The 23,479-nt window shown below is 42.3% G+C and overlaps 1 protein-coding gene across 1 annotated transcript in view; it reads left to right on the top strand.

Moving 5' to 3' along the window:
• The first annotated feature begins 452 nt into the window (after nt 1-452).
• The window catches only part of pik3c2b (phosphatidylinositol-4-phosphate 3-kinase, catalytic subunit type 2 beta), a 36,560-nt gene continuing 13,533 nt past the window's right edge, over nt 453-23,479 (top strand). The window contains exons 1-15 of the mRNA XM_067505382.1: nt 453-803; nt 6,640-7,560; nt 10,449-10,549; nt 10,817-10,977; nt 11,622-11,742; nt 14,794-14,905; nt 15,996-16,075; nt 16,253-16,316; nt 16,646-16,792; nt 16,889-16,922; nt 17,103-17,298; nt 20,932-21,054; nt 21,149-21,316; nt 21,539-21,653; nt 23,162-23,304. Coding sequence (XP_067361483.1) covers nt 6,703-7,560; nt 10,449-10,549; nt 10,817-10,977; nt 11,622-11,742; nt 14,794-14,905; nt 15,996-16,075; nt 16,253-16,316; nt 16,646-16,792; nt 16,889-16,922; nt 17,103-17,298; nt 20,932-21,054; nt 21,149-21,316; nt 21,539-21,653; nt 23,162-23,304 — 2,423 coding nt within the window. The 5' untranslated portion in view covers nt 453-803; nt 6,640-6,702. The remainder of the gene's footprint in view (nt 804-6,639; nt 7,561-10,448; nt 10,550-10,816; nt 10,978-11,621; nt 11,743-14,793; nt 14,906-15,995; nt 16,076-16,252; nt 16,317-16,645; nt 16,793-16,888; nt 16,923-17,102; nt 17,299-20,931; nt 21,055-21,148; nt 21,317-21,538; nt 21,654-23,161; nt 23,305-23,479) is intronic.

Genomic DNA, 23,479 nt, shown 5'->3' with positions numbered 1-23,479 from the left:
AATATTATTATTATTATTATTATTATTATTATTATTATTATTATTATTATTATAATATATAAGTCAGGCCTCAGAGCTTCTCTTCCTGCTTGTTTTCCATCTATCCCTGCACAAGCCTCATGGTCCAGCTTGTGTTTGGCTGAACACACCTGATCCAGGGAATCAAAGGGGGGTAATGGAAACCACTCAGGGGGACAGAGCTGCTACAAAAGGGCCCAACCAGGACAAAAGTTTGACTCTCGCTCTCTGATAACCTAGAGACCCCTGACCCTTGACCCCTGCTCCTGGGCACAGTGTAATAATCTCACTTCAGCTCAGTTGGGTTGTTCATGTTACACTTTCAGTTTGAAAAAGCCACAAAGATTCAAACTAACCATGAGATAAACGCAGTGTGCGCGCACAGACGCTCCGTGAACACGCCCGGAACAAACTGTGCTTTTGTTTTGAAGCCGTCACCGGAAGCGGCCTGTGTGTAGCGTCCAGCCTCACGCGCCGCAGCTGCCGAGGAGCCGCTGACGCAAACCGCCGAAACCGTCGCCAGAGACCGGGCTGCAGAGGTACCGGAGCTGCCGGAGCCTGCTTTGTTTGACCACAAAAAGAGGCGGACACGGCGGAGCCGAAATCCGGTTCTACCGGCCGAATGTGAGGAGCCCGTCTGAAGCAGAACCGGAGGCTGTGGGTCAGTGTGGCTGCGCCGAGCAGAAGGCGACACTTCAGGGGACCGATGTGGTTTCTGGCAGAAGACTAAACTGCTTTAAAATGGCAACCACCGCCCGGTCCCAGAGACCGTAGACCGACAGCAGGTAAGACTGGGCCTCCGGAACCGGAGCAGCTGCGAAGGTGAAAACCCGAGGTGACGCGTTGGTCGAGCGGAGGCTGAAGCTGCGGGCGGTTCACTTGCTGTGAGACCTGCCCGTCTGCGGTGCACTCAACCAAACTCCGTTCAAAAATCTGACAATTACACCAAACACGCCCTATGTTAAACCTGGGCTTCCGTTCCAACAGGAACCACTCGCTTCTACAAATTACTTTAGTCTGCTTTGAAATTCGGCTTAAATTTAAAGCCCCGAAACGCCGTTTATTGCAGAAGATTGAACCTTTGGAAGTGGGTCGGACTGCTCGCCTCCGCGCCTCCATGACGGGCTGACGGTGGAAAAACACTGGCACGAACAGCAATAGAATCGATATTTAGAGTTTTCGAGCTAACACGAGGTGATATGGTGGCTGCGTGTCGGTGCGAACGGCTGCAGTGTGGCACTTCGTACTGGGGCGGTGTGACTGAAAAGCGGCAGATTTCTGAATGAAGTTTGGTCGGTGTGTCTCGGTGGAACTGTACAGCTCTGGCTGAAAACGCTGCAGCTGCTGCAGGAGCAGCTGTCACGGACACGTTTGGACACTTTCCCACAGATTCTTTATCCCACTGACTTTATAACAAAACACACAGTCATAAAATCAGGCTTCACCTGTAACCTGTAACAGTTCACCGTAATATTTTCCCTATGACGTCATATACACCTGTCTGACAGGTGGGGTTTCTTGGTTCAATTGAATGTCACTCTGAGAAACCTAACAAAATGTGTAGACCTGTAAAACGCATCAAAGAAATGAACAATTCGTCAACAAGTTTGAGAAACGTTATCACACAGGGGCGTGGTCAGGAACCCAGGTGAACCACTTGTGTTAAAAAATCACTGAGATTTGACAAAAAACAAGGAAACAGGAACGAACAGTTTGATCTTTGTTTTTTAGGATTGTGTGAAATGTCAAAGACCTGGAGAGAATTCATTCATTTTACAGTGATCACTATTATAATAACACTTTGACATTACACTGTGCATCATGATCATACTGATGTAAACAGGAAGTGAAGTACTGCTGCTGTGGACTACAGCTCCTGCTGGCAGTGTATCATGGATGCACAGACATTATTACTGTGATACTAAAGAAAAGTTATAAAGATCAGGATTCTGAATGAGGTTCTGCAGCCTCTGTTTTTGTTCTACTTTCCGATGATGGAAATCAGTCTCGGGAAGTGAAAGTCAGACTGAATTCATTTTTTGTGGGTAAAGATGATTTTTCAGCTCCAGCTGCTGTGTTGGAGCAGCAAAACTAGTTTAACCTGAACCCCTTTGGCCGCAGACTTGTAGAGGACAGCAGGTGTTTTTTATTGGCCCTGCTAGAATCAATAAACTAAATCATCAATCCTATCAACAGTCCGGTTTCCATGGAGACCATGAGTCACACAGTGACATAAGGGCTGATCAGCATGTAGAGTCACAGAGTCCTAGTGGACACAGGAATGTGTGTATGCTATGCTCACGTGAGCGAGTCTCAGACACACCTGCACCTGTAGAGATGATGCCTGTGATCCAAACAGGAAGCTCACACACCTGTCTGCTATATTGGCCAACATCAGCTCAGTGCAGATGTTATCAGTACCTGTCACACAGTAAATAACAGTAATAATAATAAAAAGTTTCCATAAAATGTCCTGAGTCTATCCCGCCTGTCTCTGCTGAGGTGAACAGTCTGATGGTCAGGATTAGTCAACGTTAGAGCAACGTCAGGAACCTCCCTAAATTTCCCAAAATGCTGTAGTTAGTGAACGCAGCCTGATCAGGACAGCAAATACAAACAATCAGCTGGTCACTCATCAGAAACGGTGGGTGGAGACAAGCTTTCATTGTAAACCTGGTGACAATCCATAGCTCTGTTAGTGATTTCAACAACACATTCATAATAGTGAATAGAGGTGTTTGTTTGCATAAATGTCATGTTTCGAAATAAATAATCCAGATGATGATGGACCACGTGTCTAAAGGTGACGCTGACGAATGAGTCACATGATGAATGTTGCCTCCAGGCACCAGAGGAAAACCTATGGAGCGAGAGGAAACTGGAAGCTTTTTCGTATGAACACAGCCTTGTTTCCAGAGTTAGAGTCAGCTGTTTTATCTATTTCATGTCACTGTAAATACAGAAAAAAGGATTTCATTTTGATATTTTTGTGTCACATGTACTGCAAATGTGCACAATAATGAGAATAAAAGCTACCCAAAAGTAAGCGTTCGTTGACCCAGTGAGCCAGTGGCGATGTAAAAATTACCCAATCACGTGGTCACAACAACTGTTACTGTGTAAATTTACCCAAGTCTTGTGTGGGTTTTGTATAAGGCCGACTTTGGGTCAGTTTTTACCAGGCAATTATTTCAGCTGCTCAGATTGACAACAGCAGTGAAAGTTGGCTTGTTCAAGCTGCAATCTGTGAAAAAAGAAAAATAGATAGATTTATAGAGTGTAAATTAAAAATATGTAAAGTGTATATGGTATGTTAGTTCCTGAATCCAGCAGTCTAATGGCCTATGGCTAGAATCTCTCTTGTGTCTCCTGGGCCTGGCTCTGATGTTTGTAGATGTATTTTTAAAATACTTTTGCTGGGTTTTTGGTGCCCTCAATAATGATCTTTCAGCTTTCCTCCTGATCCAATGGGTTTAGGGGTTGTGCATGGATGGTAGGTCAGACTTTGTGATGTGCTGGAAGGCCCTGATGACTCTGCAGGGCTTTCCAGTGCTGCTTGGAGCTGTTCCACACCAGGCTGTGATGCAGGCAGAGAGAACAGAGACCACCATCAAGAAGGTCCATTAAGACTAAACTCCGGTGTCATTTTAACAATTTTTGGAGACTTCAAGTAAGAATTTAGCCTAATTTGAATGGAGCCTGGTTTGTGGTGTTGCTGCCAGTGGTCCCACCCCCATGTTGTCTCTGGGGGGTTCATGAGTGACAGACATCAGTTCTTTGTTCTCTGACTGAAAGGGTTTTACTCTCTGTGGTAGGGGGGGGGGGTGTTGGGCGTCCGGCTGCATTGGAGAGGCTGACAGACAAACTAAATTCTAATCTTATCTGACATCTGGACCAGACCAATGACACCAGTGCTGTCTCCACATTGGTTTTTGATATTGCTGCTGTGAACTGGGACACAGCTTGTCTGTGGTGTGCTTATCATAGTTTAATTCCTCTCTGTGGGGGTACAGATGAGGACAGGGGGGGTTGTATGTGCTCTGTCCCTCCCCACCCCCATTACCCACCGACCACAACCACAGGGGGTTCAAATGAAGAGGTAGGAATCAGACCATCAGACAGCAGCCTGCTCCATCTCATTAATTCTAATCAGTGATTTACTGAAGATTAAAATGTCTATGAACCAGTGGTGCAGAGGAAGAGGATGTGTGCTGTCAGGATGCAGATTGATGTTAGGGCCTCATGTGTTCTGAGCAGTTGGTGCTGATCGGTCCACTGTGTACTGCTTTTTGGTTGATGTGATGAGGTTGATCTTGATCAGCGTGGGTTGCCCTCTGGTCATCAGTGAGACCCCTCCGATTGGCTGTTCAGATTAGTGCATCTCAGCTTGATGTGTCATGGTCCTTAGAGGCGGTGCTTTGTGTTTCATGAAATGAAGTTCAATTTGTTTGCTGCTGGTAACCATACATTCATGAAAAAATACAATTTAGTTGCATTTGAGTAATTTTTATTACTTAAATTTGAGTTTCTTAATAAATGCATAGTGTTCGCTGAATCAAATGACTAAACTCTTCTCTGAGATCACTTCAGTTCACTCTTTCTGCCAGTATCACTGTAAAATGTCTCAGTTTATTGACATCCCCTGTGATTTTCTGGTGTGTGTTGTCTTTTTGTCCACATGCTCAGGGCCTGCAGTTATAGATATTAACGCTTATGTAGACATTCAGGTGGGGTTTTATGTGATTTCCTCTTATTTTCAGTCCTTCCTCCTCATTTTGTTAGTGTTTCCTTCCTTCCTTCACATTCAGCAGGCAGGCCCAGGTCTGTAGGTCAGATCCTGATTCAGTCTCTGGATCACAGCTGTGTTTCTGTGGAAGTCCCAGTTAAACGCCTGCTGCAGTCACACATACTGCAGGAGTCTGAGGTTCAGGTTGTTTGTCTTCGTTTCTCTGAGCAGGTGTAATGTAGATGCATCAGAGCTTCTCAAATATCACTATAAAAGTTTTGATCCTTGATCCAAGTTTTAAAGTTGAGGATGTGTTAATACATTTTGAATAAGTAAATTCAGTTTTAGCAACTTCTATTGGAAATATTTCCATTCACAAAGTTTAAATAAATAAAAAAACTTAACATAAACTTACCATAATCATGTAACCATATGACAAAGCTTACAGTCATTTCCATTTAAGATAAATAGAAAAATTATCTGCAGAGGAATGATTCATTGTTTTATCTTTGTAGAACAGAAAAAGGAGCAGGTCAGTGCAGGTCTCATAGTGACACATCACCCAGCTCTTCTTCACTGATGAGTGAAGTGTTGTGACTCAGTAGAAGAATTCAAATTATAGGAAAAAAATGCCGCAATCACATTTGCCTATTGGGTTATTGGGTCTTAAATTCTCATTTAAGAAGATGGAATCAGACTCTTTTATTATAATATATTAATGGTTATGTTTCGGCTAATTGATTAGTTAAAGCAGTGTTTGCTCACTTACTCCCCAATTTGTTGGACCAATTGAAGATTGGCGGAGCGGTTTTAAATGACTTAATGTCAAAACTTAAAGAATGACTGTGGCTTAGGAGGTAGAGCAGTCATCCATCAATCCCTGGGTTTTTGGTTCGATTCCTGACTTCTGTCACCAGTCTTACTGTCTTTGCCCATCGGTTTGTGAGTTCAAATGGGTGAATTAGACGCAAAGTAAACTGCTTTGGTAGAAAAAGTGCTGTATAAGTGTGGACCATTTACCTTTCATCTGTTCGTTAAATTCCTAAATGAAAACACACACAGAGCAGTCAGTGGTAAAAAGATCTTAGATTTTTCTCCAAGTTGTTAATGATAACTTTTAAACGACATTATTATCAACTGAGGGAAAATGCTTAAAACATAAAACAAATGGTTAAGGGAAGTAGTTTAATTAAAAACCTGGTCCTGACCTGCAGATAGTGGAAGGTTTGATTACCAATCAGGCCTCAGGAGACCTCAGGTCCTAGATTTACTGCATGTCAGTTGGATTCGGTGATTAAATTCTAAATTAGTTTTTAAACTGACTCCAGTAAAATATGAGAATATCTGTAAAAACATCCACCTACAAGTTTTTCCCTCAGCTTTTCTTTACTCTCCCCCTGTGATCAGCAAATGCTGTTGAAAGTCAGTAAATGGCCTCAGAACAGTTTTTGATAAACAGCTGACTTTAGGATTAACAACTTAAATTTGATACTCAACACTACACAACAGTAAATCTTCAGCGGACATCACATAACTGTGTAGAAGTTTCTTTCTGACTCCTCACACAGGTTAGCTGAGTAGTTGAATTTGACATTTCAGTCTGCACCTCAGTCTCGTTTTCTTTAATAAATGCTATTAGAACAAATCGCCTCATTCCAGGAGAGACACAATAATATGATACCGGGTAATACGTTGTCCATTGTTTTTCAGCCATGCATGCTACACACCCCAGAAGATAATTCACCTGCAAACTCTTTTACATACAAAAGAACAAACATCACAAACATAAAATCTGAGTAAAAAACACTAAACAGTATTAATCAGTGATGTAATTGTGTAATTGTTGATGTTTTTGTTGTTCATCTCCTCTTTCTGTCTCTCCTCTCTGTCCTCAGCTGGTCTTCATCAGCTCCATGTGTCCTCGCTGCCTCTTCTAGCAGCACTACTGTGGACGCATCATGTCGGCAGCTCACACCCAGAAGGAGGGCAGTGATGCATCCTGGGGGTGTCTGGAGGGTCTGGGTATCAGTCAGAAAGAGCTGGTCCTGGCAGAGGCCCTGCAGATGGAGTACGATGCCCTCTCCAGACTCAAACAGGACAAGAACGGTACAGGAACCAGCCAGATTGAATCTATTGTTTCCAACCAGACCCGTTCCAAGACTCCAAATCCCTCCATTGAACGTCCTAGACCCACTCCCAGCCAGTCCATTCCTGGCCCCTCAGAAGGAAACCTGCTGAGGGGTCTCTCTGGATCCGATTCATCATTGAACCAGCCTGGAGGGTCCCACTCTCCACCCTCCATTCCAGCCAGGATGCTCCCTCCTCAGGGTGGCTATGGCAAAGAGTCCCTGTACATACTGGACAATGCAGAGGTCAGCAAGTTCAGAGATTATTCAGGTTCCAACCTCAGGGACTCCTTTGGATCTAAGCCAGGGCTTCTTTCCAAAGGCTTTCCTTCTCTACCAGATGATGTCCCACCTGCAATCCCACCTCGAAACCCCATCCCCCCATCATCAGGGTCTGGGAACCCTTTCCTTCCTGCTCGAGGGTCCACCATGCCCCGTGATGTGAACCTGTTCACACCTGATGTGGATCAGCCCAAAGTGACTTCAGGTGAACTGAACTATGACAACATCAACGAATCACTGGCTAGACTCAATGAGAGCCGCCAGGGGCCTCGAGTACTTAGGGCCAATGGAGACCAACCTGGGAAGCCTGTAGCTCGAAGTAAGACGCTCCCCCCCCAGGTGCCCCCCAGGACGTATGTACCTGTACCCAAGAGCAACAAGAACCAGAGGCGGGTGTCTGTAGACCCGGTAAGAACCTGACAATTTTCTGGTCACTTTAAATTCGGGCTGTGTACTTTAAAGCAATAGTAATATTCTGAGGCCAGTTCCTTTAAGTGTCAGTCATAATGCAGCTCTGAAGCTCTGTGTGTAACGGAGTGTGAGGAGGCTCCTCCTCACAAACACACCTGCAGCTTTCTGGTACTATTAGTTATTTTATGTAGATCTGACAATTTAATCACGGGCGATATTGAGTCTATGTGACTCTGGTGTAGAAAGGAATGAATGAACTTTCATTCAAGTCTCAGTTTATTAGGTGCTACAGGACAGTACCATCAGTACAGTGTATTCATTCATATGTTAATGAAAGTAATTAAACCTGAAAAACGTCCATTTAAAGTAAATTCTGAGAAGATGCCAGTAATCAGTCTGACGTCCTGTGATTAATCCCAATTACCAATTTGAATTGGCCCTCGTTTAAAGACCAAACATGCCAGTGTTAGTCATTATGACTATCAGATGTTTCTGAATAAATAAGGGAAATTCTTTGTCATAATAATTAATGTGTTACAGATCTGCAATAGTTAATTTAATAATTCATATGCTTGTTCGGGAAAATGAATGCTCAATTATTTTGACGATCAAACACTTCATTTAATATTTAAAGCAAAATCCAAACATTTAATGGTTTTCAGATTTGTTTTTCAACTTGTTGCTTTTCTTTGTGTTTTTTTTTTGGTACTAGTCCAACACCAGAACCACCTGTAGGAAAGAATGTAACAAAATCTAACAAAATAAGTGTCTCAGTGCATCAGTGTTACGTAACAGCAGCAGTGGTACAACCGTTTTCTTAATGAAACAAACACTCGTACGTTGCTGAATGAAATCAAAAAATTCCCAACTACGTTCGACTGTATATGTCTCTATTTGTGCCAAGATTTTACAGTTCACTGTTTGTGTTAAAAAAATAGGAATCTGCAGTTTGTGAACATCAGCGATCAGACCAGTTAAACCAGTTGTAATCTAAAACGCTGGTGTTAAGGTCAACTGCAACAACTTTATTCATCCAGCAGCTTTGGAAAACATGACAGGTTTTTACCATCTGACATGTATGTTTACGCGTTGCTGTGGCTGTGGCTCAGGTACAAGTCAGTAAAACAGGACAACAAGAGTTTCAAAAGTCAACATATTTTACCTCATATACTGTATTTATTCACATTAGGCTTGATTAACATCTGTGTTTTCATCAAACAAAACCTTCCAGATATTTCACTGAGGTATATACCGGCTGTGACATGTTTTGTGGACAGCAAAATTAATTATTTTTGAAAGCAAAATCACTTTTAAGTGTATAATGTTATAGAAGCACTATTTTCCAATTAATTGGACAAGTCTTACTGGAAATAAATGCTTCTGACCAATATTATGTTGAAGCTCTGAAAATAAAGGGGAAAAAATCTGTAAGGATATTAATTAACCAAACCACCTAATAACTACAGTACATGTCAGGGAAAGAACAAAACCTCATCTTTTTTTAATATGTTATTTCATTCTGTATTTTTTTTTTAGTGGGTTCATGCAGTCTTTTAAGATAAACATTGATAAAGGTTTATTCTTAAATAGAATGAAAGGAAATGCCAGATTATATCATCAACAATATCATGAAATAAGTCAGTCTAATACCTAAACCTGATGTTATGTCGAATTGGATCTAAGATATTTTGTGTAATAATCACGTTAATGGTCATGCAACTTGCCAATTTGGAACAATTTTGGCACAAATACATTCAAATGTTATATTAAAGGAATCTACGATAAACAAGCTACACTGTAGGGTGGGGAAAACAGAAAAACATCTTTGGAGAGGGTCAACTATGACTATGACACACAAGTTCAGATTTAGAGCTTTTATTTGCTATTTGCATGTGATATAATAAACAACATAGAACACAGCACCTTTGGTATCAGACCATCCGAATATCATTTCTTCAGAAACTATTGGAACATGTGACTGGCAGGTGTTTGTTAGCCAGGTGTGTCCCGTCATATTGTTCAAACAACAAATGGCTCTAAATTATTAATTTTTGGTTTTAGCCTTGGGTTTTACGTGTCAAGAATAAAAACAATCAAAGCCCTTGTACTAGCATTGATCATAGCTAATACTACAATTGTGCATGTTCTGAAAAAGAAACCACTGGTAAACTGAGCAACCTCCACAGAACAAGTAAGCAAAAAAAATGTTGATGACAGAAACATTTTGAGAGCTGTGAAGAAAAAACACAAACCAACAGTCAGTGACATTGGCAACAACCTCCACAGAGCAGGACTGATAGTACCACGATCCCCCATCTAAAGAAAACTTAACGAGCAGAAATACAGAGGCCATGACCCAAAATGGAAATTCCTCATCCACAGGAAGAATCAAAAAGTCAAAAAGTAGACATGATCCACAAAAAGTTCTGGAACAGTTTTATGGACTGATGAGACCAAGATGAGGCTCTAGCAAAGTGATGAAAAGACCAAAGAGTGAAGGAGGCAAGAATCTGCTCATGGTCCAAAGCCATACAAGCTTATCTGCACAATGGAGGTGGTGTCATGGTTTGGGCAGCATGGCTGCTTCTGGATCAGGCTCACTGATCTTTATTGATGATATAACTCATGATGGCAGCAGCAGAATGTCATTGTTCTTGGACTTCAGTGAGCTTCTCACAGCTCATCTGTCTCCTGCTACTGGCTCACATTTCCTCTGTGATGTTGTCTGCATCCTGCTATGATGCAGAGTTACTAACCCTGGTTCATGCCTCACATCTTAGTGCTTTTCATTTATGACATTATCAGTTGTAAAGACAGTCAGGTTGATGCAGTAGTCCTGCTGGGGAACTCTCCTCTGATTGGCCGACTGTCTGTGTGATTGACAGGTGTCTCTGGGCTCCAGGATGAATGGGTTTGGATATGAGCTGTTCCAGCTGTTCGAGGAGAGGGACGAGGAGGTGGCAGCTTTTTGCCACATGCTGGACGTGTGAGTAAAACAACACCTACTGTATCTGTGGGTGGGGCAGCCGAATCAAGTTTGTTTTATCAGTGTTTATTCCAGAAATGTAACACAGGGAAAAATAAAAACTAATGAAATACACAAAATTAAAAAAGTTTAAGACCATTAACATGATGAAATATGGCCCTAAATGATTTCCTCAGTACTGCAGGTGCAGACCTGGTTTTACGGTTGGGGTCAGACGAGTGAGATCTTCATCCCTGCATCTGTGAATTTAACTCTCTGTGTTTTCAGGTTGCGTTCTGCGTACCCGTACAGCGACCCCTTGAAGAACGCCGGCTTCGTCTGGTCTCCATCTGTAGGTCATGAGGAGCTCCATCAGGGTCTGGGGGTCAGTGTGAGGGTCACCATCATCAGTGGACATTTCAGAGAGCCGCTCACCTTCACCTGTGATGGTAAGACACTGTCTCACTCATTCAAATGTTATCAACAATACAGAGAAAAAAACTGCTTCCTGTAAGGGTGGCTGACTTCAAAATAAAAGCCCCAATGTTCAGAATACAGGAAGAAATCAAATCAGAATAAATCCAAATATGTTGAGAAACATTTTTGTGCTATGCCAGAACGTGTTTTATGACCAAAAAGCTGAGCAACTACCCACTGCAGACTTTTTGCGCCTCAGAAAGTTTTGCTCTTTGTATTTAAACCACCAGTAGACCAGTATGTGTTTATATTCCTACTATATGTTGATTTGTGGAGAGTCAACAGACTGTTTTAAATTCGAATAAATCGAAATTTTCCCGTCAGAGAAACTGGCAGTAACATATCATGCGTCGACTCTGACACCAGCTGTTATGTTCCAAAATGATCTATAGCATTTAGGAACACCACAGAGAGAGCTAGTGATGAATTACCACTCATAACACTGGTCTCCCCTGGTTCTGACAACCATAAAAAATGTCCTCTGGTCTGAAAATGGCTACAAAGTTTTATTATGAGAATAAAGTTCTAACCCTGACACACTTAAGTGTTGTTTCAATTTGTGAGATGAGATAAAAAATCTTGTTGTTCAGACAAATAAACTCTGTGTGTCTCTGAGGTTCGTCCACGGTGGACCTGCTGATCTACCAGACACTGTGCTACGCTCAGGAAGACCTGGATCACCTGGACGTGGATGAGTACCTTCTGAAAGTCTGTGGAAATGACGAGTTCTTCAACAAGTAAGAACTTAAAACCCCAGACCTTCAGAGTCCGTGTCTTGATGTTTAGAGCTTGTTTTTGGTTCTGGGGGCTTCAGCGGCTCCTTTAGTTTCTTGTTTCTTCAACACTGAAGCAAAGTTTTATTGAGTACATTGTTTGTTTTCAACCTTGGACCATCTTGAGTCAAGCTAAGGGACCTGAATCATTTACACATACACTCAGATGTTTTTAACTGTAAAACATTTGTAAAAAGCAGTAAAAACCAAAGGAAAGTAAATCCACAACCTTGACACCCAGCTGTCACTGTAATCTGTGTGATGGACATAAGGGTGTGTCCTGGTTTTTACGTTTCAGATTAATGTCGCTAATTCGCAGTGTAAATTCTGAACAGCATGATATTAAAACGTGAACAAAACTGTTAAGACAACAGCAGTGTTAACAACAGCTGTAAAGTATGTATAGAGTAGTAACTCCTGTTATTAGACTGGCTCTACAGAAACATCTGCTCTGTCTGTCAACAAGGTATAATCTCTGCTCGCTAACATGAACACCTGCAGACAGCTGTGGTTTACTCTGTGCATATTTTGATCAGTACTTCTCTGTGTGCTTCTAACAGTTAATATGTGATGGAGTCTGTCTGTAAAGGTTGTCCCTTTATATACGTGACTCGAGTGCTGTGGCTCAACCCCACCCACCCCCCCCCACCCCACCCCACCCCACCCCCAAACTGATAAGTGTTAAAGCCAAACTGCAGAGCAGCTGGTGGACAGATGTGTCTGAAAGGTAGAAGCCAGGACAAAACAAAGTCTACTTATCAAAATCTGCTGGTTATTGCATCATGATTTCAGCAGTTGCACAGTCAACAGGTTAAAACAGTAAAAATAGGAGGGACACGTCCCATCTTCACTGCTGTCGTCAGTGTTAACTGGCAGGAAACAGCAGAATAATAAAATAACAGGAACACAGATCTGTGGTCTGTGGTTCAGACTCATAATAACAGGCTGCAGCTGAACCAGCAAGACCACAGCACACGCTCATAACTCAACATGTCCTCACAGTGCATAAACTGTTCCCAGAAAAGTTGGGACTTTTTCTAAAAGGCAGTACAAACTCAAATCTGTGATTTGTTCATTTGTTTAAACCTTTCTGTGACAGAAATCCAAATAATTGCTTAAATATTCACTGACAAACTTAATAATAATTAATAATTAATAATTAATTTTAGAGTTTGCTCCAACATAAAAAGTAATGTCTAAAACCACATCATCTTTCCTTTTAATGACCCTCAACTGTCCGTCAGCGTTGTCTGATTCTGATCTGACATACGCATTTTCCCTATGTGATGATTAAAGTTCTATAAATCTTTGAATCTTGAGTCATGCGTTTAGCAGAAGACAGATGTGGGCTACAACAGCTCAGACACACACACACGCACACACACACACACTCTGTGTCTATGAAGCCACCCTGTTGTAACATGTAGAGAATGAGGCCTGATGATGTCCTGCAAAAATATCCACTGACTTCCTGGGAGAACCTCTCTCTAACATAAACACACACCTTCACATTGATGGTACCTTTATACATATTCCAGTCACCAATGCTATGGGCACGAATGCCCGTATACCTTGCACCTTCCACTGATATCAGTGTGGATGACATTTTTCATCTTTGTTACAGATACACTAATGTCCATTTTTCTAGAAATGAAGCTGAAACATAGACTTATCAAGTTTTAGCTCAAAAAATTGTGCAGCAGCTTCCTCCTTATGTAACATGGTCTCACGTTGCATTTCTGTAAATTGTGGTGAACTGCGAATGGCTGTGACAGACGGTCGGCCAACTTTGGGCCATCAGTTAGTACCTGTTGCCCTAGTGTGAATGATTTGTGGTGTGTCCTGCCCTGTTGGCACCAAACTGACCCTGTATCTGACCCTTTTTTTTAGCCAGTTCCACAGGTTGAATCGGTGTGGGATGGTTTGCAAGAGAGGCCTACTGATTGGCTGTTCTGCTGAGATGCTTAGTGCATGAGAAGAGACCACAATATTAAAAAAACACCAAGATCATTTGTAACTTATTGGACATTTTGTCAATTTGAAATAATTATAAACCCACTGTGAATAATATGAGTGGTGTAAAAATGCTAAGCTAAAGCTGCTTTGGCTACAGTTTGTACTTGCAAGTCTCCAGGTCTTTCACTTGTCTTTTCCAAAGACGCTAACTCTGCTCCTTTATTATCAAATCACGATGCCTAAACAAATTAACTTGCTCATTGTTAATCATCCAAAAGAGTGTTAGTTGAATTTTTTTGTTTGGGAGCAGCTGTAGCCTGGGTTGTAGAGCAGTTGTCCCCAAACCAGAGTTTGTTTGTTTTTTTAATCCTATTCCTACGTGCAGAAGTGTCCCTGGACAAAACACTGATGGCTGGTGGTAGCTTCATCATCTATGTGCTCATGAAGATCAGAAAAGTATTTAAAATGCCAAATTCCTAAATTATAAACTTTTGTCTTATTTTGATTGTGCACCACTGTCTTTTTGAGTGTGTTGCAGCAGAAGTTGTTCAGTGAAAATGCATAGAAAATCAGTCAGATAAATAAAAGTTGAATAAAATTAACAGTCCACAGATTTGTGTTGTTATTGCATTTTAGTCCCAACTTTTTTGGAAATAGAGTTTGAAGAATTGTCCTCATCGTGAAGAAATAAATAACTAATAAATAATATTAATAAGTGGGTTGTGACATTTGAGCAATACATGCCCCACACAGCCAGCAGCTCCAGGTGTCCCCAGAGACAAACTGAAGGACTTGATGTGTGTCCTGTCAGTGGAAGTGTGTTTGAGTCTGATAACCTGCTGCAGGACAGCTGAGCTTCCTGCAGTCAAACAATAACTCTGAAGAATTTATTTTCAGATTCATACATCAGCAAACTGCTCTGTCCAACACAGCGTCAAAGTCTGGTCAAGATTAAAGGGACAGAGCTGAGATAAAGAGAAACCTGCAGGACTGTAACTGTCTCTCTCTCCCTCTCTCTCTCTTTCTCGCTGGTTTGGGTTGTTTCTGTCTGTCTCTCAGCTCTCAGACTCTGGCTGGTCTGGAGTTCGTTCAGCAGTGTCTAAAGTTTGACTGGGACGTTCGACTGATTCTCACGAAGAGATCAACCATCAGCACTGAGCTGACTCGCACGGTGCTCGCACACACACGCGCGCACACACACATACACACTCACTCACTCACTCACACACGCGCACACACACACACACACGTTAAATGCTGCCCTGCACACTTTGCAAATGACTGTTCATTCCCCAAAGTTTCGGTATTTACATCACATGTTGAGGGTGTGTGGTGTGAAAGACGTATGTCTACTTCACTCTGCTGTCAGAGGAAGACAATGTAATTCTTACCTTCAGGAAACACAGAAACAACACTATTTTCACTTCCCTGTATTATTTGTGTTTTTCTTTTATTATCTACAGCAGTGGTCACCAACCTTTTTGAAACTGAGAGCTACTTCTTGGGTACCGATTAATGCGAATGCGACTTTTGAAATAAGAACTTAGCTGAATTTACAGTTAATTATGTTATTACTAATAATTAAATTAAGGATATTCATCTATGTGAAGACACGGATCATGTTAATGATTTCTCACAATAACTATCAAATGTGATTTAAAAAATAGTAGCAACAAAAAAATTTAGATGCAGCTCATTGGTAAATGGCGCTATGGTGAGTTACTTTTAGAACAGGCCCGTGGGCTACTCATGTGGTCCTTGCAGGCGACCTGGTGCCAACGGGCACCATGTTGGTGACCCCTGATCTACAGTATGAACAGACCTTGATGATGGTTGGCTACAGATACTCTGTTCATACACTGGTATCACCTGCATAATTATAGTGAATTGGAACCTGTAAATACAACTCAGACTTAAGTTGAAAATTACTTTATTTCATTTACTGCTTTTTCATACATCAACATAATCACATTGTTGACAGATATAGTATTCTTTCTTGTGTTAGTGAGACGTTTTCAGTATCACCCACCTTCAGACACAAAAACACAAAAAGCCCACAGTGCAGCCTCAGTGTGCAACTTTCCTATTAACACACAGATAAAAACACACCTCAACACAAACAGGAAGCCTAGAGACACACACACACACACACACACACACACACGCAAACACACACACAACTTTGAACTGGTGCAGAACAGATAGTACTGTACATTGCTAAAATCAATGCTAATTTATTTTTTTATTTTTTTATTTGACAGAAAGATGACGATGAGACAGCATCCACCATGAACCATAGCATTTTGCTTCAGGAGCGTCCAGTCAAACAGACCGTTACCAGGTGAGGGGGGTGGGGGAGTTGGGGTTATTTGGAATATGGCAATGCTCCACTCTTCCACCTGATGAAGCTTTAGCCGTTAGAAGGCGATTGAACGAGTGACTAAAGGTTCCCTCAGTTCAGAGTCATTTTTGTGTTAACTTTTACTACGTTTCTCTATATGTGTCTGTTTTTGATTAGGGAGGCTCTGACTCTTCTGTTGGACACTTTTCATAATGAAGCAGAGTCCTTCCTGCTGTCAGAGGTAACACACTTCTTTCTCTTTATTTGTGAGGACTTGACATATTGTGAAATATTAATTCTACTGATTGGCCATATAAAAATGGAATCTGTGGGGCATGTGTGGGGGGGCTGTACTGGGACCATGTACTCTATTCTGCACCAAATTAGTTGTTGTACTGCCAAAGTAGGTCAACAAACAGTCGGTACTGAATAAAGGTTTCAGATGAATCTTATAAGTTTGACTCCAGGCATGAGCATGAAGTACAAGCATGATTTCGAGACAGAAAGTGAAACATGACGGAAACATCTCAGTGAAACACCTTTTTCTCTCCTGTCTCTCTGTCTGTGAAGGTGGAGCTGCCGCTGCATGTGGAGCGACTCGTCCAATCAGTGAAGGCGCTCTGCAGCTCGTTAGCTGCTGTGGAAACACCTGATGTCACCTCCGCCCTCGGCCAGCTCCCCGCCTGCCCCTGTCGTCTGCAGCCTAAAGTCCTAAAGGTGAGAAACCGTCCTGAACACACTCATACAGATCCACTGATCAGTAAAAACATCACAAGCTGAACCGTGTTTGAACCTGTTTCTCCGTCCTCACAGGACGCCTCAGTGCTGGCCATCAGAGAAAACAGAGGTTTGTACCCACAGAGGATATTAAAGGTTCTATCCACTACAATAACATAATACACCAAATACACCACTTTATCATCCCTCAGTCAACTCTACGCTGTGTTATGGAGGTTTCTGATGCCCTCTGGTCTGTCTCACAGGTCTCACCACTAACACGCTCGTGTAACTTCTTTTCGTCTAACAGAGAAAGTGGTGGAGAAATTGACAGCAGCCATCTTGGACCTGGTGGAGCTGTACTGCAGCACGTTTAATGCTAACTTCCACACAATGCCACAGAGTCACGGCTGCACGGCACCGGTCCAGGAGGCTGGCCTCATCACCAACGTGCTGTCCTTCAATGTGTATGCTGCCCACCGCATCCCAATCACCTGGGCCGCCAGGTAGGACAAACACACACTCCCTCCTTACCTTTTTACTATTAGTGTAATAGAGTAATGCAGATATTCTCATCATTGATCCATCGATTTATGTTGTAATAGACTAACTCAGGCTTGTGGCAAAGATTGAGCAAGAACAGAAACATAGTTTATGTCAAAAGTAACAGTAATTTAATAAATGGTTTACATAAATAAAGATTGTGTGTCAATAAGTGAAACCAGTAATGTAGGTGGCTCCATGAATGAGTGAAGAATGTGCTAAGAAAAGCGGCCATGCAGCAGATAAGTGGGAGTGAGGAAATGAGCAGGCCACCTTTAAATGCTTCCTAGACAGCGCAGGTGAAGCTCCTCCCACACAGTGGATCCCAATTCCCTTAGTTGGTTATTCCTCGAGCCTTGATCTCCAGACGTCCCAGAAATGGTTCTGGTTCTCCTTGTTTAAGGACGTACCTAAGTCTTTTATTTCACTCTAAAAGGATCGAGGATCAATGTTTGAGAATAGAAAAGTGAGGAAACACAAGAGCATTGTTCACAGATGTGTTTTACCGGCCATGCACACCCCTTTGTTGAAAACATTGATTGGATGCTGCAGCAGATCTGAACCCACAGCACAGCTTTATACTGAAATAAACAATAGATTAATAAAACATTAGCAATGTTTTGTTTTTTTTTGGATCCACCATATGGTGAAAGTTGTAAAATGTATTTTAACTGTAGATCTAATTAACAAAGACCAACTTAATATATACACAACAAATATTTTTCTGGCATTTTCTACTATAAAAAATACCATTGAGACAAGGAGAGTCTGAAGTCTTTCAGCATTAATCGGTTTCGGTTGTTTCTCGTCTTTTTCCATAAGGCTGAACACTGCTTTGTGTTAAGTGTAAATCGCTGGACTCCAGCAGGAGTTTTCTCTGTATGTGTTCTACTTTTGTTTTTCTATAGTCACTGTGTCTTGAAAGGTACAGTGGGTGACTCAAGAAACGTAAGTGTAGTTATAACGTTGTCAATGACATCACATAACTGCCTTTGAAGTGTTTGCCTTTGAACTTTGCCTATCCCGTTGTCAAGGAAACAATATTTGGTATGGCAGTTTTTTTTGGGAGAGCGAACAGGGATAGCAACAAGGTAGTGGTAGAACGTTGAGTCTGTAGCTGTGGAGGTTCACTTGTACTGGAATAAATGATCTCTGGAGTGGATACTTATTAAGCCTGCATCTACCATAATCTGAATTCCTGAATAATTAATTCACAAACTAAACACCAATAAATGTCCATGCAATTAATCAGTTTGTCAAATCAACAAATTGCTGTTAAGCACAGTGAAAATACAGAGCCCAGGTTTCACTAAATGAGCAGATATTTATATTCAAACGTACAGACTGAAAAGGAAAAACCCACTGTGCAGAAAATAGGAACTAATCAGCTGAGCCAGTTTCATTAGAATCAGACGTCACTGCACATGAGAAGTCCTTTCATTTGAACCATTGTCTTTAATAACACATTTCCTTTTTTTCTCTCTACTCGTGTCTTTTTCTTGAGTCCCTTTTCCTTGAGGGACTAAGACACAAGTGAGGGACACGTGGATGCAGTTGAGAGAATTGGGATGTACCCACTGACAGTCACTGCTGCTTCCTGGAAGGGAGGAAAAGGAACACCGGGCCAACCCGGGATGTTGAACAGGGAAAAAGGGGGTTGTCACTATATGAACTAATACTACTCTGCTCTGTGTCCCAGGACACAGTTTTAACTGTGCTGAGGAATCACAATTTCAGGAGGTAGCTTGTTTCAACAAGCTAGATTTGAGTCCACAGCACTTTCGCTTTGGTGTCAGCACAGATCAGGTGACTGCGTGCTGTAGAATGGGTCACACTCAATGGCAAAACAAAACAGTTTTGTTTGATGGCAGTTTTGTCTTTTTCTGAATTTCCATCTGGCTTCAACTGTGTGCTGAATGTTTTCACTGCAAGTCTCATTAAAATGGCAGAAATAACTACTAATGGAAGATGCTATGATGTCATTGCTGGGTGCCGGCTCCAGTAAATTTCGACCAGGCTGCAAAGCTTTTTTTGTTTGGCAGTTTTGTTAATGTGCAATAAATACGAACTGATGAGAGAAACAACATGATTCCACAGTTGGTACAATTTGCCTCTTACATGTTTTCCCCAAAATGCATGAACGTAGAACTGAAGTTAATGCACCTTTTATAGAAGTAACTTATTGTTGAAATAATCGACTTAACCCACAGTCAGTCGTTTTTTTTAGAACTATGACAACTCAAGATCTTTTAAGACTTTTTAAGGCTTAAAATTCAGATCTTTGGATTTGAGACTTTTTAAGGAATTTGGAATCTTTCCAGCTGCTTAACAACACCTTTGGGTTAACTATGACCTGGATGACTGAGAAGCCTCACATATGCTTAGCTTGAACAGCAAAGCATCAGTGCTGCAGCCTGACAAAAGCAGAAAACCATTAAACCCTTTGAACTCAGTTTTCTGAGAGACTTTCTTGTCTGTGCAAAGCTGTGACCAACGTAAAACTGTTAAAGGCAGCAGCTTAAACTATGTTTTAGCCCCATCAGGCTGCAGGGGTCAGTACAGCCTCAGTGTTAACAAACATGATGATTCAGCTGTTCTCAGACCAGCACAGAGTCTCTGTGTGATTCTGAAACAAAAGCAGCTCAGACTGAGCACTGCTTCCTGCCTCCCCTCCCCCACCAGAGAGACCTGACAAAGGGCCGATTGCCTGGGAACCAGAGCTGACCTTTAACCTCTGAGAGGAGGCCAGCCACTCCGCCTGACACCTGGCTATTGGCAACACAAACCATCTGTGGAAGTGCACAGACACACATTCTGAAGGGCCTGTGTGCAGGTTCAGACAGGAACTGCGACTGAAGGAGAGAAGAGTTAAGTGACAAACAGCCTGAACATGCTGTCGTCTGTGACATCTAGCCATCGTCTGTCGCTTATTCAATTCGAATCCGAGTGGCAGCTTCTCCTGGGGGATGCCAAAGTGTTCCCAAGCCAGATCTCTCCAGCGCGTTCTGAGTCCAGGGAAAGCCTGACCTCATGTGGGAATCACCCTTAACTGGCTCTACTTTAAATGAAGGAGCAGCAGCTCCACTCTGAGCTCCCTTAAGATGTCTTCAGATGAATTTTGTACCCTATCTCTAAATCCGAGCCCGGCCACTCAGTCATTTCAGTTGGTCATATTTGTGATCTCATTGTTTTAGTCATGAGCCAGAGCTCATGGCCGTAGGCAGGGTTTGAAAATGCTTTGCCTTCTGGCTGACGCTGCATCAATCTGCCCGTCGATCTCACGATCCATTTTACAATCACCGTGAACAAGATCTCCTTGGTCATTTTCTAAGTTGATCTTGTATAAAATATTCTAACCTCACTTCAGCTGATGGGTTTCTGTATCATATAATCTTCAGACCGGAAATAAGAAGAAAGCAAATAACTACTCCACTAAAAACGTAACAGAAAAAATTAGGCAGCAGAACTTCTGTACGCTCTTAATTAAACCCTGCACTAACTGAGCCAGAATGTCTTAGGTATCAAGCAAAACTAATGAGGTAACATCAGGTCCACATACACAGGAAACACTAACAATTTGCCTTCTGATTGGTCAGTTATGAGGGTTTCTTCCTGTCCTGCTCTCTGACCCACGGGGGGGCCGAGCTCTGCGCACCGCAGCACACCAGCAAACAGTCGGTCAGCAAATATCTGTTCCACCTGGTGGTGTGGGACCAGAGGTATGTACCCCCACCTGACAGAGCCATGAGCTCAAACTCACCTGTACACACCTGTAGGTCCACATCAAGCATTTACTGTCCTCCCCCCTGGCAGGGTGTGTTTCCCCATGCAGATTAACCAACTGCCCAGAGAGTCTCAGCTCACGGTGATTCTGTACGCAAGCTGTCTGCCCCCTCCCGGAGGAGCAGAGGACAAGGGGAAGCAGCGCCGCAGCATTGAGGCTCTGGGTTGGGTCACCATGCCGCTCTTCAACTTCAGACAGTGAGTCCAAAACCCAAAAAAAAAGATCTGATGTGAAGATCAGTGAGCTTCAGAGGGGCATGGGGTGGGGGAGGGGACTTTTTTCATTTGACAGTTCCCAGTATGTCCACTACTTCCTGCATCTATGATATAATTCCCTCCTGTGCAGCAGCAGCAGGAAGTGTGTGTGTGTGCATGTGTGTGTGGACTCATATGTGTGTGTGTGTGTTTGTGTGTCTGCAGCATCCTGACATGTGGTAGGAAGTTACTTGGTCTGTGGCCTTCAACCCCGGGAAAGAGCGGAAACGCCAGGACGAGCTCGCCCAACTTCAGCCAACCAGACAGTGTCATACTGCAGGTGGGAGACACACACACACACACACACACACGGACTGGTTTCCACAATTTTAGGGTACATTTCATTGTTTTACATTCATTTGCTGGAGACTCTGTCCACTATGTTCCTAGCCCCCAACCCTTATCGTTCAGTGTTTCCCACACATACAATTTACCTTGGCAGGCCACCAAAGTATATTTTTCCACCTGTTTTTTTTTTATCTGTCCAAGAGAAAGACAACATTCATGATCACTTAAGTAGAGGAATGTTTCCCTTCACTCTACCACATCTGTAAACTACTTATTTACCAGTTAAAATATTAAACCTATCTGTAAGGTTAATACCAAGTCAGTGTGTTTGATCTCTTTTCGCTGATGGACAAATAGGCTTTAATACAACAACCACTGCCATTATCAAAAAATCTCTGTACTCGTATCACGTATCACTCTGTACGAACTGGGAACAACCAGTGGACTAAGTGTCTCTGTAGCAGGGGTTGGCCAATTAATTTAGTCCAAGTCACTACAAATCTTAAAGCTGAGCAAGGTTTTGTCAACTTTGACTGAGCAGCCCACACTCCCAAATCCTCGCCTATGTTTTTTATGTAGAGTATGTTGTTTAGTTTAATGGTGAAAGTCAGTCTAAGTTGCTGAATATACAAAATGTTGCAGAAACCAATTTTCACTCATGTATCGGTTTATTAGGTACAGCTAAGACTAATTCAGTTTAATGCAACGGTCCTACAGTAAATGCTCACTTCATGAAGGTAATAATGTCCAGTTTTGTTTGAAACAGCTTTAGAAGTTGTTTCCGCTGCTTTTTGATCATTGGGAAAATGCTGCTGTTGAACTGTCCTACAGAGAGGTGTTTCTGTACTTAGCTTCATTGATAGAGCTCAAATAAATAACAAGAACGCTGGTAGAACCCAACTCAAGAGCTTCAAACACTGCAGCCTCTAAAATCATCATACAGGTGAATCAGCATATGTTAAACAGGTAAAATAAAATGAATAACAACACTGTGTTGAGAAACGGTGTTAGTTCATTGGGTGAGAGGTTGGGTCCACCCTGGACATGTCTTCAGTTTGTCTCAGGGCCAAGACATACACAGGTAAACAACCAATCACACTCACATTCACACCTACAGGTAATGTTGTGTCAGCATTTAACTTAACATGCATGTCTTTGGACTGTGGGAGGAAACCCACACAAGAACATGCAAACTCCCAGAAAGGCTGCAGCAGACTGGTGGATTTGAACAAGGGATCTTCTAGCTATCAGGCAGCACCAACCACTCCACTGCCCGATTAAATGTTGACGTCAGCCCACACTTACATTCTGTGGGAAACACTGGCCTGACGTTAGATTTATTTCAATAATGAATTATTAGAGCACCCCCTGCTGGAGCATAGGTGAACTACTTACATTAGTAAACTCGACCTACTGCACATAGTTTGTTGAAAGGTTGAAATTGAACTGAAACGTGTCATTGTGTCTCTCTGTTCGTCTCTCCTTCTGTCTCTGTTTTAGGTGGACTTTCCCACCTCCTCGTTTGAAGTCCTATTCAGTACTCCTCCTCCTGCAAAGTTCTGTCCTAAGTACGACTTCTCCAGACAAGACACCATCAGTCAGATCCAGCTGCAAGAGGTCTTGCACAAGAAGGGTTTTTTCTGGTCAGAGACGCAAACACACCAACACACAAGAAAACAATCACTGATAGAAAACAATATTTGAGATCCTGAGGAAATCATTTAAGGACAGATGACTGGTCGGTCCTTCCTGATCCAGATCTGTTCCAGTCTGGTTTAGTCTGTACTCAAGATCAGCAGAGAAAATCATTATGTATGT

This window comes from Channa argus, chromosome 5, assembly GCF_033026475.1.
Source record: "Channa argus isolate prfri chromosome 5, Channa argus male v1.0, whole genome shotgun sequence".
Taxonomy (NCBI): Eukaryota; Metazoa; Chordata; class Actinopteri; order Anabantiformes; family Channidae; genus Channa; species Channa argus.
Note: the sequence above shows the minus strand (reverse complement) of the source record. Positions and strands in the feature narration are given on the sequence as shown.